General features: G+C 38.5%; 1 protein-coding gene across 1 annotated transcript in view; it reads right to left on the bottom strand.

Annotated features, from left to right (window-relative positions):
• LOC120777048 (protein still life, isoforms C/SIF type 2) overlaps positions 1 to 14,065 on the bottom strand; it is a 334,899-nt gene that overhangs the window by 40,544 nt on the left and 280,290 nt on the right. Inside the window, exon 12 of the mRNA XM_040108159.1 lies at positions 4,042 to 4,212. Within this exon, the coding sequence (XP_039964093.1) occupies positions 4,042 to 4,212 (171 nt within the window). The remainder of the gene's footprint in view (positions 1 to 4,041; positions 4,213 to 14,065) is intronic.

Raw genomic sequence — 14,065 nt, 5'->3', positions numbered from 1 at the left:
CTACCCGGGCTAGGTCCCGTCGTCCGAACGGATGATAACACTCCAACTCTGAGATTATTTGACACAGTATCCGCGGGGGAAGCAGAGGAAGACCTCCACTCCGTTGGAAGGACCAGGTGGAGATGGTCGGAATTTCCAATTGGCACCAAACAGCGAAAAATAAGAACGGTTGGTTTGCTGTTGTAAGCTCGGCCGTAAGCGGTGTCTATACCAATAGAGAACAAGAAGAATCACAAAATAAAATACGATAATACTTAGTAAACGGCTCCAATATACTACTCATGAAATTTATATGCATGTTGTATTCGAGAAATAAATGAAAGATACTCGCACTAAATCGCTAATAAACGCGTTCCGCCATATTTCGCGCTTGTCCGCACTTCGTATAAGCACTTAGTGGCTGCCTTGGTTCGGTTTTAACTTATAAGAACTTGTATTACCGCGCTAATCTTGCCTTCCTCCGCATCCCTCGGCTTGACTTTACATAATTTACAAATTAAAATTTTAATTATTATTATCTCATTGTTTGCTTATCGGCTTTGAGCTGGCGTCTCTAATGAGCACAAAGCAATGTTGCGAGCTAAGCCCACCGCCACTCCAATTTTCCCCTCTTCTCTGGCTCTCCACTTCCCCACTGCTCTATTACTAGCAGCCACTACAGCGAAAACTTCTTTGCAGCACTACAAAATGTAGCTTAACTACCGTTATTTTACAACTACACGTAGTGAGAGTGTTGTGTTATTGTTGCTTTTGCTGGCTGTGGCAAGTTCGACTCGTCAGTCGACTGTTTCGTTTATTCGTTTGCATATTCATTGCGAAAATCTTAATGAAATTAGCATAAAATTAACGCCTCATCGTTATCTGCAATTCAAAAGCGTTAATTTGGCATTGAGCATTGCAAAGCACCGCGAGCGTTATTCTTCTTTTTTTTTTGTGCTTCTTATGCTGTCTCCTCCTATTTGCGTAAAACTTTTCCACCATTTTGCCATTATTGCTTAATCACAATGCGGCATGACCTTAAAATTTTTATTCCCTTCGTAACACCCTAAAAATTTGTGCTCCTGTATTTGGTGCGGTTGTCATAAAATGTCACTTCTACGTCAAACTGCTGTCAGTCAAATAGTAGTAGGAGTTACTGTACATGTGATTTTAGGCTTGTATACTTAAGCATGAAGTGCCACATCTGCTGTTAGCTGGTTTTGCACCTGTGCTACCTACATATAAGTACCTAAGCCTCTTCAGCAACTTCTCGCCTCTTCAGCAATTTCTCTCTGCTTCTCCGCCGCCACTCACGCAATCGGTAAGCGAAACACTTCAAACCCAATTGACTCCATTCATTGGCTCGTTTGCTCAAAGTCTTATAAAACGCCACTCATTCGTACATTATAAGCTTGGTAAGACTCTTTCTTTTTCTTTGCCGCGGCCCACTTAAGGCGAAAAGTAATTAATTTTAAGATGATTTGCTGCATAATGGCCGATATTTGACGTGAATGTGTCTGTGTGTGTAAGTGTAGAGTGGTTTTTTCAGTACTACGTCGGTGTATAGGTGATATGATATCATTGGCTTTCTAAGAAGTGAATTGCTCGTGACTTTAGATAATACTTAGTGTACTCGCTTAATCAATAATATCTGCTTCATCGTTTCTCCAAGTTTTGCCTACTTGACTTGAGTAGATTGACTTTGAGTTCTTAGAATTATGCTTATTTATTGAAAATACTCATTTAAAAGACTTAGGTTTGTCAGGAAAGCGTGGAAAACTTTTGAGTTGAGATACTCTGAATCCACAGAGGAAGTAGTAGGGGGGCATTACAGTTAAGAGCTTTATACAAATCGTTGATGTACATAGGTTTCTAGATCTCCACAGCCCATTTCAGGAAGAAGTTATGGTACTAATTAAAACGAAATTAGTATTTAGTAGGAGTAATAAGATACTGTCTGGGTTCAAGGAAAAGGGTATATTTACAAGTACCCAGTTCTATTCAACCGTTTGGATACACTGTTTAATAGGTTAGGTTATTCTGGTAGGCCACTAAGCCACGCATAGACCAGTTGGTTCTTTCCGATACCAGATGGAGTTCAGTTGCTAGGTCTAAGAGGAGTAGTAACCTTTAGGGATGCCTGCGTTTAACGCAACTTTTAACTGACTCTGCGGCCGTCAATGCGGGTTAAGTGCATCTTCTTAATCTGTCAGCCTTAAGTTCCTAAAGTCTCTTCTATCCAATAAGAATGTTATGTACGTACTTCCGATCTACTATTTAATATATGTATGTTAGTTTGGTTGGAAGTTTCTCTGAGTTTAGTTTATCAATTCTGAGTTTTTTCCGGGATCCACAAATGCTGCGTTTGCTAAAAATAGAGAAAGGCTACGAATAGCTCCTGATATGGATTGGATCAATATTCATATCACAGACTTCACATGCGAACCACCAATGAGGAACAATCTGAGAAAAATGTATGTGTCAGTCACAGTTCATGTTCTTTTGGTGTAATTATTATTGTAGTCAAATGAAATATTCCCTAAATGATTTTAAGAAATGTTGATGAGAGAAAAATACTCGACGGGGTATATTCATGAGTCCGTTTCTATGGACTATCGTGGGTTAACATGGGGTCGATCTTCGTACTAAAGGTAACAAAGGTGGACAGTTGTGAACGCTGGTTCTTTGCGACTCGCAAAATTCGCCAAACACTTATTAATCGACGAAGTGCTTTGAGTCGACCACAAATTTATTAAGGTGGCCACTATCAAACAGAGCCACATAGCCGAAAGTGTGTCTACCAAAATGTTTTAACCACAGTTTGATAAAAGCAGGACAGTTGGAATAAAAGTGATTAGATGACTCTACCTCATTTTCTTCACACATCATTTACATCCGACAAAATATGTATGTAATCTTAATGGATGTGTGAGTATTGGACAGTATCCCATCAGAACATCTACAATGGCGGTGAGATGAACCTTGCTAAGTTCAAGTGGAAATAGTCAGAGAACCTTTTGCGTGCCACTTTGGGCCAGAAGGATCTTTTGGTTGTTGACCAGCGCTCCCCAAGCTGACGGGTGGTCCATAGAATCCACGCTTGAACGCGAGAGGCTTGCACTGTACCAATTATTTGCCAATCAAATGAAAGTGTGGTGAGGTTGTCCTCGCTAAAAAGCTCATCTGCTTGGCATTTTCGAGCATATACTGCCAATTAGGTCGATTCTGATCGAATGACATGGAAGAAGAAGTCTGTTTTTATAGATAGATATTATACATTAACTTTGCTCAGTATAGAGTTATCCTTTGTTCTAGATGTTGAAAAATAATTTGCTGCTCAACCGAAGCCATTTTTTGGGATCAAAAGACGAAATTTTTAATTTTCGGCTCGAAAAAATTCCTCAGTGTTGGACGTCGCCATCAGTGTTGGACTAGAAGCTTAGATATGTTAACTTATTTTCTACAGCAAGAGCTCAATGTCTCAGATTCTGTATGATTTTACTTGAGACAATTATTCAGAAAAGGTACTTCTTCGGTTTTTAAGGGTTTTGATATTGGCAGGTCTCATATTCCAGCGCTTGGTTCTCTGAGGACTAAAAAATATGTATTATAGGTAAGAATAGTAGTTATAAACATTAGAGTTTGCCACAGAGTCTCAACGTAATGTTAAAAAACTGTGTAAGAACTAAATACTCATCCATTTTGGACAGTAGGATATCTGAAAGAATTCGAAGCTGACCTACGTTGACTTAAATTAATTGGAAGATTTCATTTCTTCTCGACAATTTCTACACATAATAGTTACGAATACTTTTGATCGGCCTCAGGTATGCTTAGTGTATTTTCTTCTTAATACTTGATTTCGCCCAAAGAACTACTCATGCTCAGACATTCGAATACCAGGCTTTGTCATTAATTCGGAATGAATTTCGAAATTTATTTAAATTTAACAAAAATCATCTCAGCGAGGTTATTAAATAAATAATAAGTAAGTATCCCATTTTATATAGTACATAAGATTTTATACTAAGAATACGATAATCTTCAGTAAATACCACTTACCTTAACATAAGTACGCTCCGTGTCGACCAACTCCAAAATGACCTTGCGCAATTTCTCAGCATCGGTGAGCTGACGTGACGGTGTCAGTGCGGCATTCGAGACTGACGACGTGACAGAACCGGTCGGGCTGGATTTACGGGTTTCCTGAGGTGAACGACAAAATCCGGTAACCTTCAATCAAGCGTTTCCATCGACACAAACAAAGTCAACGATGATGACGATGGAAGTAGGTTGATTGATGTTTTTTGTTTTTGTATTTTTGAATTTTTATTTCAATTAAATTTTTGTTTGTGCGTTTTCGTTTTTGCATTTGGTCAATCAATTTAGTAATTTTAATTTTTTTTTTGGTTTAATTTAATTTATGATATTCGGTTATAATTTAGAGAGTATTTTTGGTAGTGATGTTTGTTAGTTGTTTGGTTGGTTTGTTGTAGTTGTAGTAGTAGTAATAGTAGTAGTGTTGTTGTTGTAGTTGTTTTGGTACATTTATTAATTGTTATAAATTTTCATCATATTATTAATTGTTGTTATTGTTGTTCATTATATTGTAAAACGTGGTGTTTGCAAACAATTCATTTAATTTGGATTCAAATACAAGATGATATAAAAAAGTAGATGAAGAAAGAAAGAAAATTGTGAAGTTAGCAAAAATGTGAGTGGTGTAAATCTGTGCAAATAATTTTCGTTATTAAAAAAGGGGGTGGAGCAAGTGGCGAATTGTAAAAAAAGTGTAACTGACTGCATGGTTGGGTGGGTGTTTTTTTGCTGGAGCGGTTGGCAGCTAATTTAACAACAAAAGTCAAATGGCTGGTGCTTAATTAATTAATTGTGATTTAGTGACGAAAAGGCTACATACATACATTCATGTCTACAATTTTTGGTGTTGTTGGTGCGATTTTGTATGAGTTAGTTGCATTAAGAGTGAATGAATTATGGAAAATGATTAAATACATACAATAGTTGTATATACATAGTATATACTTGGTTAAATATAAATATTGTTTCAAATAATGAAAATTTATTCAACTGCATGTATAGTTATTTATATATGTATTACTGTATAATGTGACTACATGCAGAATAAGAGGTTTATTGGTATGTAGGCACACTTTTCTTTTCACCCTTGTCTCGTTTCAAGCTGAACTTCTAGCTGTTAACTGCAGTCTACTACTGTGGGCACAAAATAGTAAGACTTTTTAATTTAAACTTTACGCGAAAACCCATTCGTATGATAGTCAGTGACATCTGTGCCAAATGCCTCATCAAAATAATCATTAGTGTTTAGTATGCGCTTGTCTTTCTGAATTACATAAAGTGCATTCGGAGATTTTTACGATGCGGGAAATTATGCGACAAAGAAGTTCCTTTAAATTTTGGACTTGGAATCAAATTTTTGGTGCCGATACGTTTAAATTGTTGAAAAAGGCCTTCGTTGACAATTGTTTGTCGCGAGCAAGTGTTTTTGATTGGTAGAAATTACCAAAGATCATAAAATCAGACCGTAGACAGGCGGTTAAGAAATTTTTCTTTACCTCCTTAACTCACATTATTTCGGACTAAGATTTCTCTGCTACAGATTTCTTCTTTACTAATACTGTATATCCACAATAGCCTTTCTTAAACCTTTTTCAAAATCAAACATTCATTGGCTGTCCATTTTAACGATGCCATCGACGAATAGTATTACCTTAGCTTGAAAATTTAATGAGTTCGAGTTCTAATAATAGATCATATTTAAAATAATATATTAGAATTCAAAGATTTATTTACTTGGCATGTCGTATTTATAAGTTATGAAAGCTCACTTAGACTGTTTAGAACCAAACTTTGGAAACAGCATAAGTTGAGGGTGAGACTATAGTGATTTATATTTTGCTTATGAAAATAATTTAAGTTATAAAACGATTGACTGATAAAAACATAGTGTGAAAGCTCTAAAGTGAAAGCTCAGTGTTTTGGAAGCAATAGTAAAAACTTTCTTTTGCCAAATGGCATTAAGAATTTAAAGAAATATTTTTCGATAAAAGCTTTCAGTGAAAGCTTAAAAAGAGAAAGCTCATGAAGAGAAAGCTCTGTGTTTTTGGGGAACATTCAAAACGTTTTTTTTAGACGATCAAAAATCCTATCACTAAAAGAGGTTGTCGGTTTTCTGACAAAAGCTTTCAGTTCTTTGGAGGAAACAATAAGTACGATCTATTGCCAGAGGACATCAAAATAAAAAAAGCTTTCAGGCTCAAATAGTGAAAGCTCTGGGTTTTGTGAGCAAACCTGCCAGCAAGCTCTTTCCTTTCCTCCTCTAATATCACCATTTACAGTGAAGTAGAGGAATAGCTTCCCTTAGGAGCAAAGAGTAACTTCAGGTGTGTGTAACTAAATTATTAAAATCATTACAATCATAATACAATTGCAATGATTTATTTGTAAATATATTTACACTACACATATAACAGTGACTACAGACCTCCACATGACGGTAGCTAAAGCTCTAGACTCCGCCGCAATGCAACTCTGCTCGACATTAAAGTGCTTTCTTGCCATGACATTTCCAATTCAGTTTGCGGTTTCATTGGGCTCTCACGCTCCTCACCGCATGAAGCCGGAAGCAAGCGTTGGTTGACAATCGCTTGGTCGACAGTGTAAATGGAAGGTGTTTAATACGCATCTTTGCGGTTAGAGGGAGCGCTCCTGCATTGGCGACAATAGTTGGGGAGCAACAGCATCCGAAGACGAAGTGCATTTGACACTGACAGTTGATGTCTGCCAGGATGGCTGGAGGTTAGGGGCAACAACATACATGAGACATGCGGCATACGCTCAAGACAGGTCGACAGTTTGACGTTTGGGGCTTACTGGTTGCATTGTGTGTGTGGCATACTTGTAGCACTGACTGTAGTTTTTGCTTACAACCGCTACATAGCGCTGTTGCGTTGTGATTGTTGTTGCGCTTGTTGTTGCTATAACAACACATTACAAGGCTGTCACTTTACAAGCCACCTTCTTCTACTTAGGCGCACATACATGCTTACACATAACTTCGTGCCTGTTTGTGCCTCGTTTGCCGCAACATCCTTCGCTTCCTTTGCTTCCTTCGCTTCCTCCGCTGATTTTGGCATAATAACACACGTACAACATACAACAACAAAAGCAAAGCAGCTTCGGTTTTTTGTCAGTCAACATTTAAGCGAGCGCGCACAATTTCCTGCTCGAGTGCGATGTGGAATGCATTCATTGTGGCCCACAATCATTCGCATGGCTCGTATATACAACACACATGCCACATGCCGCGGGCCGCTTGTTTGCGCTCCACTGCCTCTTGGCATTTTTCCTTTTACGCTTTTTCATTATGTAAATGATTTGCGCGCTTTGTTTCTGCTGCTTTGGCGGCATTCATTTGCATAAGCTGCCGCTGGAGCTTCCTTCGTTTCCTCCGTTCCGTTGCGCGCCAACAACCAGCCGCCCTTGCGTTGCGGTGCCATTGCCATCCTGCCGCTGCGGTGGCGCGTAAGTGACAGCGGTAGCTTGTTTGGCGGTGGCGTCGGCGTCGGTAATAGTGAGCGGCTGCCTTGCTCATTGCGGTCTCTGTCTGCCGCGGGTTCACACCGAAAAAGCTGGCGCTTAAATTTCACAAATAGATTTGACAAAAAGGTATGTACATATATACATATATATATATATATATCTGCCTGTATGTATTTTCGCTTGTCTAATCGTGTTGGCGCTTGGTCTCCTTGGTATACTTGCTTGTAAACCTCATCTTGAGATTAGAGTATCCACTTTAGGTAGTAGGCTCTTCTGCTTTTCTTTAGTCTTTAGTTTATATTTTTCTTCATCCATCCGTTAGAGGTGCTGCCACATGGCATATATGATATTTTACGATTGTATGTATCTCGGTTTATCGGCTTTATTCTTTCACTTGAGCTTTATGCGTGTGTGTGCGTATGTAAATATTATGTGTGCAAGGTTCACCTATTTAGTAAAGTGTCATTAAAGGAAGTGGACTCTTCGCTGGCTGTCAGTACTTTTATGTAGTCCTTGATAAATGCATAACTTTACACTGAGAAAAACTTGTTTGAGTTTTTGAAAGACATGTATTTTGATAACCCACAGATGATCTGTACACCTCAGGGAGTTTCTAGATAAACCAGAAATGATCCATAGAAATAGATTAGTTGGAAATTCGTGTGCGTATTCACAGATCTAAGGAAATCGAAGTGTTTCTTGAGAAACCAGAAATGATCTATAGAACTAGATTAGCTCTTGATAAACTAAAAAATATCCATAGAACTAGATTAGTTGGAAATTCTTGTGCTTACCCACAGATGTAAGGAAATCGAAGTGTTTCTTGAGAAACCAGAAATGATCCATAGAACCAGATTACTTGAAAATTCTAGTGCGTACCTACAGATAATCCAAGGAACTAGAGGTGTTTCTTGATAAACCAGAAATTACACATAGAACTAGATTAGTGCGAACATAACCCGAGTGAATTGAACTGGCATGCTCAAAATATACTGAATTTTATAAAATCCCCAAAAATAAAATTGTTGGCATGTCAAGTGATTCGTTTATAGAACCTGAAAAGAGGATAAAAGAAAATCTCTTCTTTCGACAAACAGGTCTACGTAACCAGAACATAACCGGAATAATATCCGACCAAGAACTGTCAACTCGATAATGCCTCTCAAAATTATTTGGGAGGAAGAGGAAGACCTTCACTCCATTGGAAAGATCAGGTGGAGAAGGACCAGGCTGCACTTGGTATCTCTAATTGGCGCCAAACAGTGCAAAGGAAGAGCGAAAGGCGCGCTGTTGTAAACTCGGCTATAACAGCGTAAGCTTTGTCTACGCCAATAAAGAAGAAGAAAGATCTCTCTTATGGACGAATATGGATCGCGTGATCGAAAATACGTCGACAAACGAGTATATGACGGATCGTAAGCCGAAACGGCTATGATAATTTACAAATTCTATTGAAAGATTGAAATGCTTGATTCCTATGCCCGAAAGGTGCTAAATTCATAAGTGTTTTTTTTAGAGATCCCCGAGTGTAGTCTCCCGAGATCGCTCAAAGCGCAAAGTTGTTGTAGAAAACTCATCTCAACTCTTATTATCACCGCCAACTCGTAAAAATTCCTGCACAGTGTATGCACACCTAAGCCACCGATGATAAAAGCACTTTCAGGAAGGTTTCATTTTACCATTCAGCATAACAAAGAGCATTTGGTGGCTTTCTTTGTTGCCATTCAGCTCAGCCGCTCACCTCCACGCTCCTGCTATGCTACTTACGAGCAGATTCATTTGTTCACCTTTCATGCGTTTTTTCACTGTTTTTCTGTTGTTTTTTTTCTTTGCGTTGTTTTTGTATTTTTTATTTTGAAATTTCTCACAGCTACATTGTTGTTGGCAGTCAAGCTGCATAGCTTATGTTGTACACTTTTATCCTTGATTCTATTTTAAAGGATTGATGCTCGAGCACACTATAAGTGAGCGAGTGAGTGAGTGAATAGCGAGTAAGTGAGCCAAATTTAAATTGTGCGATAGTGTGGTTACGTGGCGCAAAAGGTCCTTGAGGTGTACGAGGTACGAGGCACCAGTGTACCTACAGTACGCAGGCGAGGTCCTTGTGAGTGAAACACACAAAAAAAAAAACAAAATAAAATTGGTAAAGCTTAACTCGCTTTGCGTAGCCGTTGACGCCGCACGCCCTGCCATCTGTCTCTGTCTCTCGCTCTTTCTGTGGTGGTAAGATGGTGTGTGCGTTTTGGTGAGCGCGTGCGCCGGTCTGTTTGTATAGCCTTTTGACATTTCGTTGACGTTGTGGCAAATTTAGTGGCACTTTTGTAAATTTATTTCACCCGCTGCCCTGTGGAAATGGCTGCAGCAGCGGGGCTGCGTGGCTGGATCCTATTCTTGTTATTATTTCATTATGGCTTTGAATGGATAGGCGACTTTTTTTTCTGTCCATATATTCTTAGCAGCTATTGAGGAGAAGCGCATTTCTTTATTTGCTTTTTTTATGACGTTGGCGCTGGCGCTGGTTTGGCGAACGGCTGCTTGAAGTAAGTAGCATTTTGGTTGCGCTTGAGTATTAAAAATACAAATGTCCTTTCGTGTGCGCAGCGAAGGATATCTTGGCTGCTGTGGCCCTTGCACTTAAGTCTCTCTGTTCTATTCCCACTGTGTGAACGTAAGTGTGCTTAATTGTGTGAACTGCATCGTAAAATGTTAAAGTGTATTGTCATTAGTTGGCCAAGGAGGCGGCATGAATGACGTGATGGCAACAAAGGTGAACTTAATTTTTATTTCATGCATTCATAATAAAAGAAAAATAGTTATTTTTAGTTATTTTCAAGGTGTTGTACGTATACCGCATTTTCTTTGCCTTGGCTTATTAACTTGAGATCTCATAAATAATTTAGTCAGAAAGAGATGGCCTATGGTGGCTATGTCCATAGTTTTAGTTTCAGTCTAATCTTAAGAGAGAGAAGTTTTTAACGCCTAGCGTTAAGTTATTTCAGGTTAGATGGCAACCCTGAACGCACTGTTAATGAGTTCAAGACTGATAACACCGCTCTGCTATCTGAGTGGGTGGTCACTTCTCTGTAGGAAGCTGCACTCCGGAGCAGTAAATCTATTTCAACCTTAATGGCTGCAACCTCGGCTTGGAAGACACTGCTATAGTCAGGAAGTCTAAAGCTGGAGTTTACAGCTTTGACCCATCCGTAAAGAAGCCACTGCTTCTTTCCTCAAACTTCAAGCGTTACCTTAGGCAAATTTGTCGCTTTCGATCTGTTAAAGAGGCTATGACTATGGCTTAGGCATTTGCTTTCTACTGCAGTATCCAGAACGAAGTTGGATGATGATAACTCTGAGTTCCCAAGGTAACTCGAGCTCATCTTCTGCTACAGGTGGTGGTTTGAGTTCAGGGACGCCTTTCACTGGAAACAAGTCACTGAAGAGGTTAATAGCTCAACTGTTAATGTCGTTCAGTGCCTCCTCAATCTAATCGGTAAAGTGTATTGCACACCATCGTCGACTTAATCAAGGAATGTTTTCTTGTTGTTCCTGGGTTTTGCTCCAAAAATTAAAACATAGTGCCTGCAAAAGCATCTCAGAAACTGGCTGGATAGGAACTCGTCTAAAACTTCCTTTTCTTCGTTTTACTGTACTCGGGCGACTATACCGGTGTTTCCTAATGAAGATCGGCCGGCCGGTTGCCTTGTATGTTGACAAAACATTTTTTGTGGTTTTTTATCTAGTTGCTGCCTGCAAGTGCCATTATTACGGCACTGTACTATGGACAAACGCGGTCGTATGCAAAGTGATATAGTACATCTCTTCGTCGATTTTAAAGCCGCCTTCGACAGCACGAAAAGGAACTCCAGGAAATTGAAAAGTAAAGTCGACCAAATTCTACAAGTCACTCATCATTCCCATCCTGCTGTGCGAGATATAACACGAGATTGACTTAGTTCAGCGAATCAAGAGACAGTGGCTGCGCTGGCTAGGTCATCTTGTCCGGATGGCAGAGAATACTCCAGCTTTGAGGGTTTTCGATTCAGTATCCGTAAAGAAGAAGAAGATGTAATCTATCGTCAAGTCGTGAATAAGAAGCGAGAAATGTCGGTAAGATACAGAATTATCTCTCGCTTAACGGTGGAATGCTTTTGGTCACTATTTATACTAATCCAAAAATTATTTTATCGTATGCTCTCTTCCTTGGTCGTGTTCGAAGACTTGAGTTAGCATTGTTTCAAGTAGCCTCAACATGGTTATGGGATTAGAATTTATTCTTAAAGATTTAGTAAAACCACTAAGTGATAATTTTACTATGAAGGAGCTGTAAAAGTTTGTGCATCTGGCAATGGTACTAAATCTTCTTTTATTCTTATAGAATTAGTAGCACTTCAGAGAGCCCTAACAAATTAGCAAAGAACGCAAAAGCAAAAACGAAAAGCATCACCATATTGGTTTTTACTGTGGAAAAAATCAGCACCTTACAGAGTAAATGGTTCTGAATGCCTCTCTTTAGCTAGCACAAGGAATTTAGAGGTAACGGAAAATTTACTCGAAATCGTCGTGTGACTATTAGAGAGATAGCAGCGTCTTAAGAGCCTTCTCTACGGTAGCCAAACTTGTTGCCAAAAACTTAAATTTTAGCAAATGTTTACATAAGATCATCTATTTTCTAGGTCACTTAACTAATCTAGCGGCTAAGAGATGTATGCGGCTTCCTATCGTAAGCGCAGGAAAACTTTTCAAGAGCATTACATATTTCGATAATTCAGCAAGGATGATAGGACAAATAATCATTTTTTAAATAAACAAAATTTTTATATTATTGAAAATGGAGTTCTAATTTTATGAAAAATTAAATCTTTTCTTCACATCACTCTTACATCTTACATAACTCGTCATTATACAGTAAAAACTTCATTCAATTTTCATGAAATTAAAAAGCGATTGTAAATCAGTTCACATTTTTATCTGACAATTTGATATTTTTTTCTTGCTTTTTACTTGCTTCCAGCCTAAACGTAGGCAATATTTTAAATGCAAATTCTATTGATATTAAACTAAAACAATAACTACGTTTAGGCAGATAATTTGTGAGGTGTTGTTGGGAAGAGATGGAGTAAACATTAGGGTACATACTTAGATTTGCCATAAGTTCTGTTAAAAAGTTTACAATGCATGCAGTGAGGACAAATTCGCGGCAAAAAGTGCCATTCGTTTTTTATTATAATTTGTGTGCTGTGTCTACTCATACTCATACTACTTTTTTTTAATCATTTTGGGGTTTGTTTTCGCTTCCTAGCAATGGAGTGGGGAGCTAAAAAACCATAATTTCGATGAATACTTAACATAAGTGTTGAAAATGCTCAAATAGAATTTATGATCTCCTCAAAAATCTTCTCAAAAAGCTGAATATTACCAAAATTTAATATTTCGAGTGTGTTTATTTTCTCTACTATTGATAGTTTTTTTCAAAGTTCTACAGTTGAGGACAGAATAACAAGTGTTCTACCTCGCTTGGTTCGTACCAATTCAGGCATAAAAGCCGTTCGCCAACGCATTCGCAAGAATGCTGTTAAAAAAAGAAAGTTATGTCAAGGGAAGTGGGTACGGATCACAGATCATTGTCAAGACTTATTTGAGATAATTTTCACAAGCCGGCTAGCTAGTCAGCTAGGCTTCTAACATCGCGTTTGAAGCAAATTAGGCTCAAGAGATGCAAGTGACATCTTCAGTAGCATGCGGTCAACAGTTATGAAGTATCCCTTTTTCGAATGAAAATACTTATGTTGAGGAAAATTTTATAAACAAAACGTCAAAAATTACTTAAAAACTATTTAAAAAACAAAAACTTTTATTTTAAGATTTTAACGTAGTCAATTTATCAATATCTGTTCATGACATTGTGACGGAGCGCTTGAACATGCGCAAGGGGTGCGCGAAGATGGTACCAAAAGTGTGCCAAGGAAGTATGCCAATAAGAAACGTAATTACAGGCGACGAGTCATGGATCTTTGAGTATGATCGCGAGACAATGAGACAATATTCCGAGTGGCACAAGCATTTTGAGACGACAGAGCGGATCCAAGCAGCATGCAGCTCGGCTCTCAAGGCTATCCAGGCGAATGCCTTCCGTGACGCCTTCAATGCTTAGAAATCGCGCTGGCAGCGCTGCATCGACACAGAAGGAACCTGTTTTGAAAGTTCTTAAAGAATTGTAACGATTGGTTCAATAAATTTTTTTATATCGACTCAGTCCTATTACTTTCTGGATAAACCCGGTAGTTTGGTTTAGGGTTTCTGCATTACACAGCTTCACTTCTGTGAAAAAATGGGTTAAAACTGGGACAAGAGTTCATCAGCGTGATGTTTTAGAAGGTGTGCTAAAGCAGTTAAGCAATACTTTTTCCGTTGGAGTGCATTGTTCTTCCAGCAAGATTCTGTTTCAGCACAAAAGTTGAAAACCACCCAGCTGCGGCTAAAAAGCAATATTTCTGGCTTTAAGCTG

This window comes from Bactrocera tryoni, chromosome 5 (genome assembly GCF_016617805.1).
Source record: "Bactrocera tryoni isolate S06 chromosome 5, CSIRO_BtryS06_freeze2, whole genome shotgun sequence".
NCBI classification, from domain to species: Eukaryota; Metazoa; Arthropoda; class Insecta; order Diptera; family Tephritidae; genus Bactrocera; species Bactrocera tryoni.
This window is presented reverse-complemented; position numbering and strand designations above follow the sequence as displayed.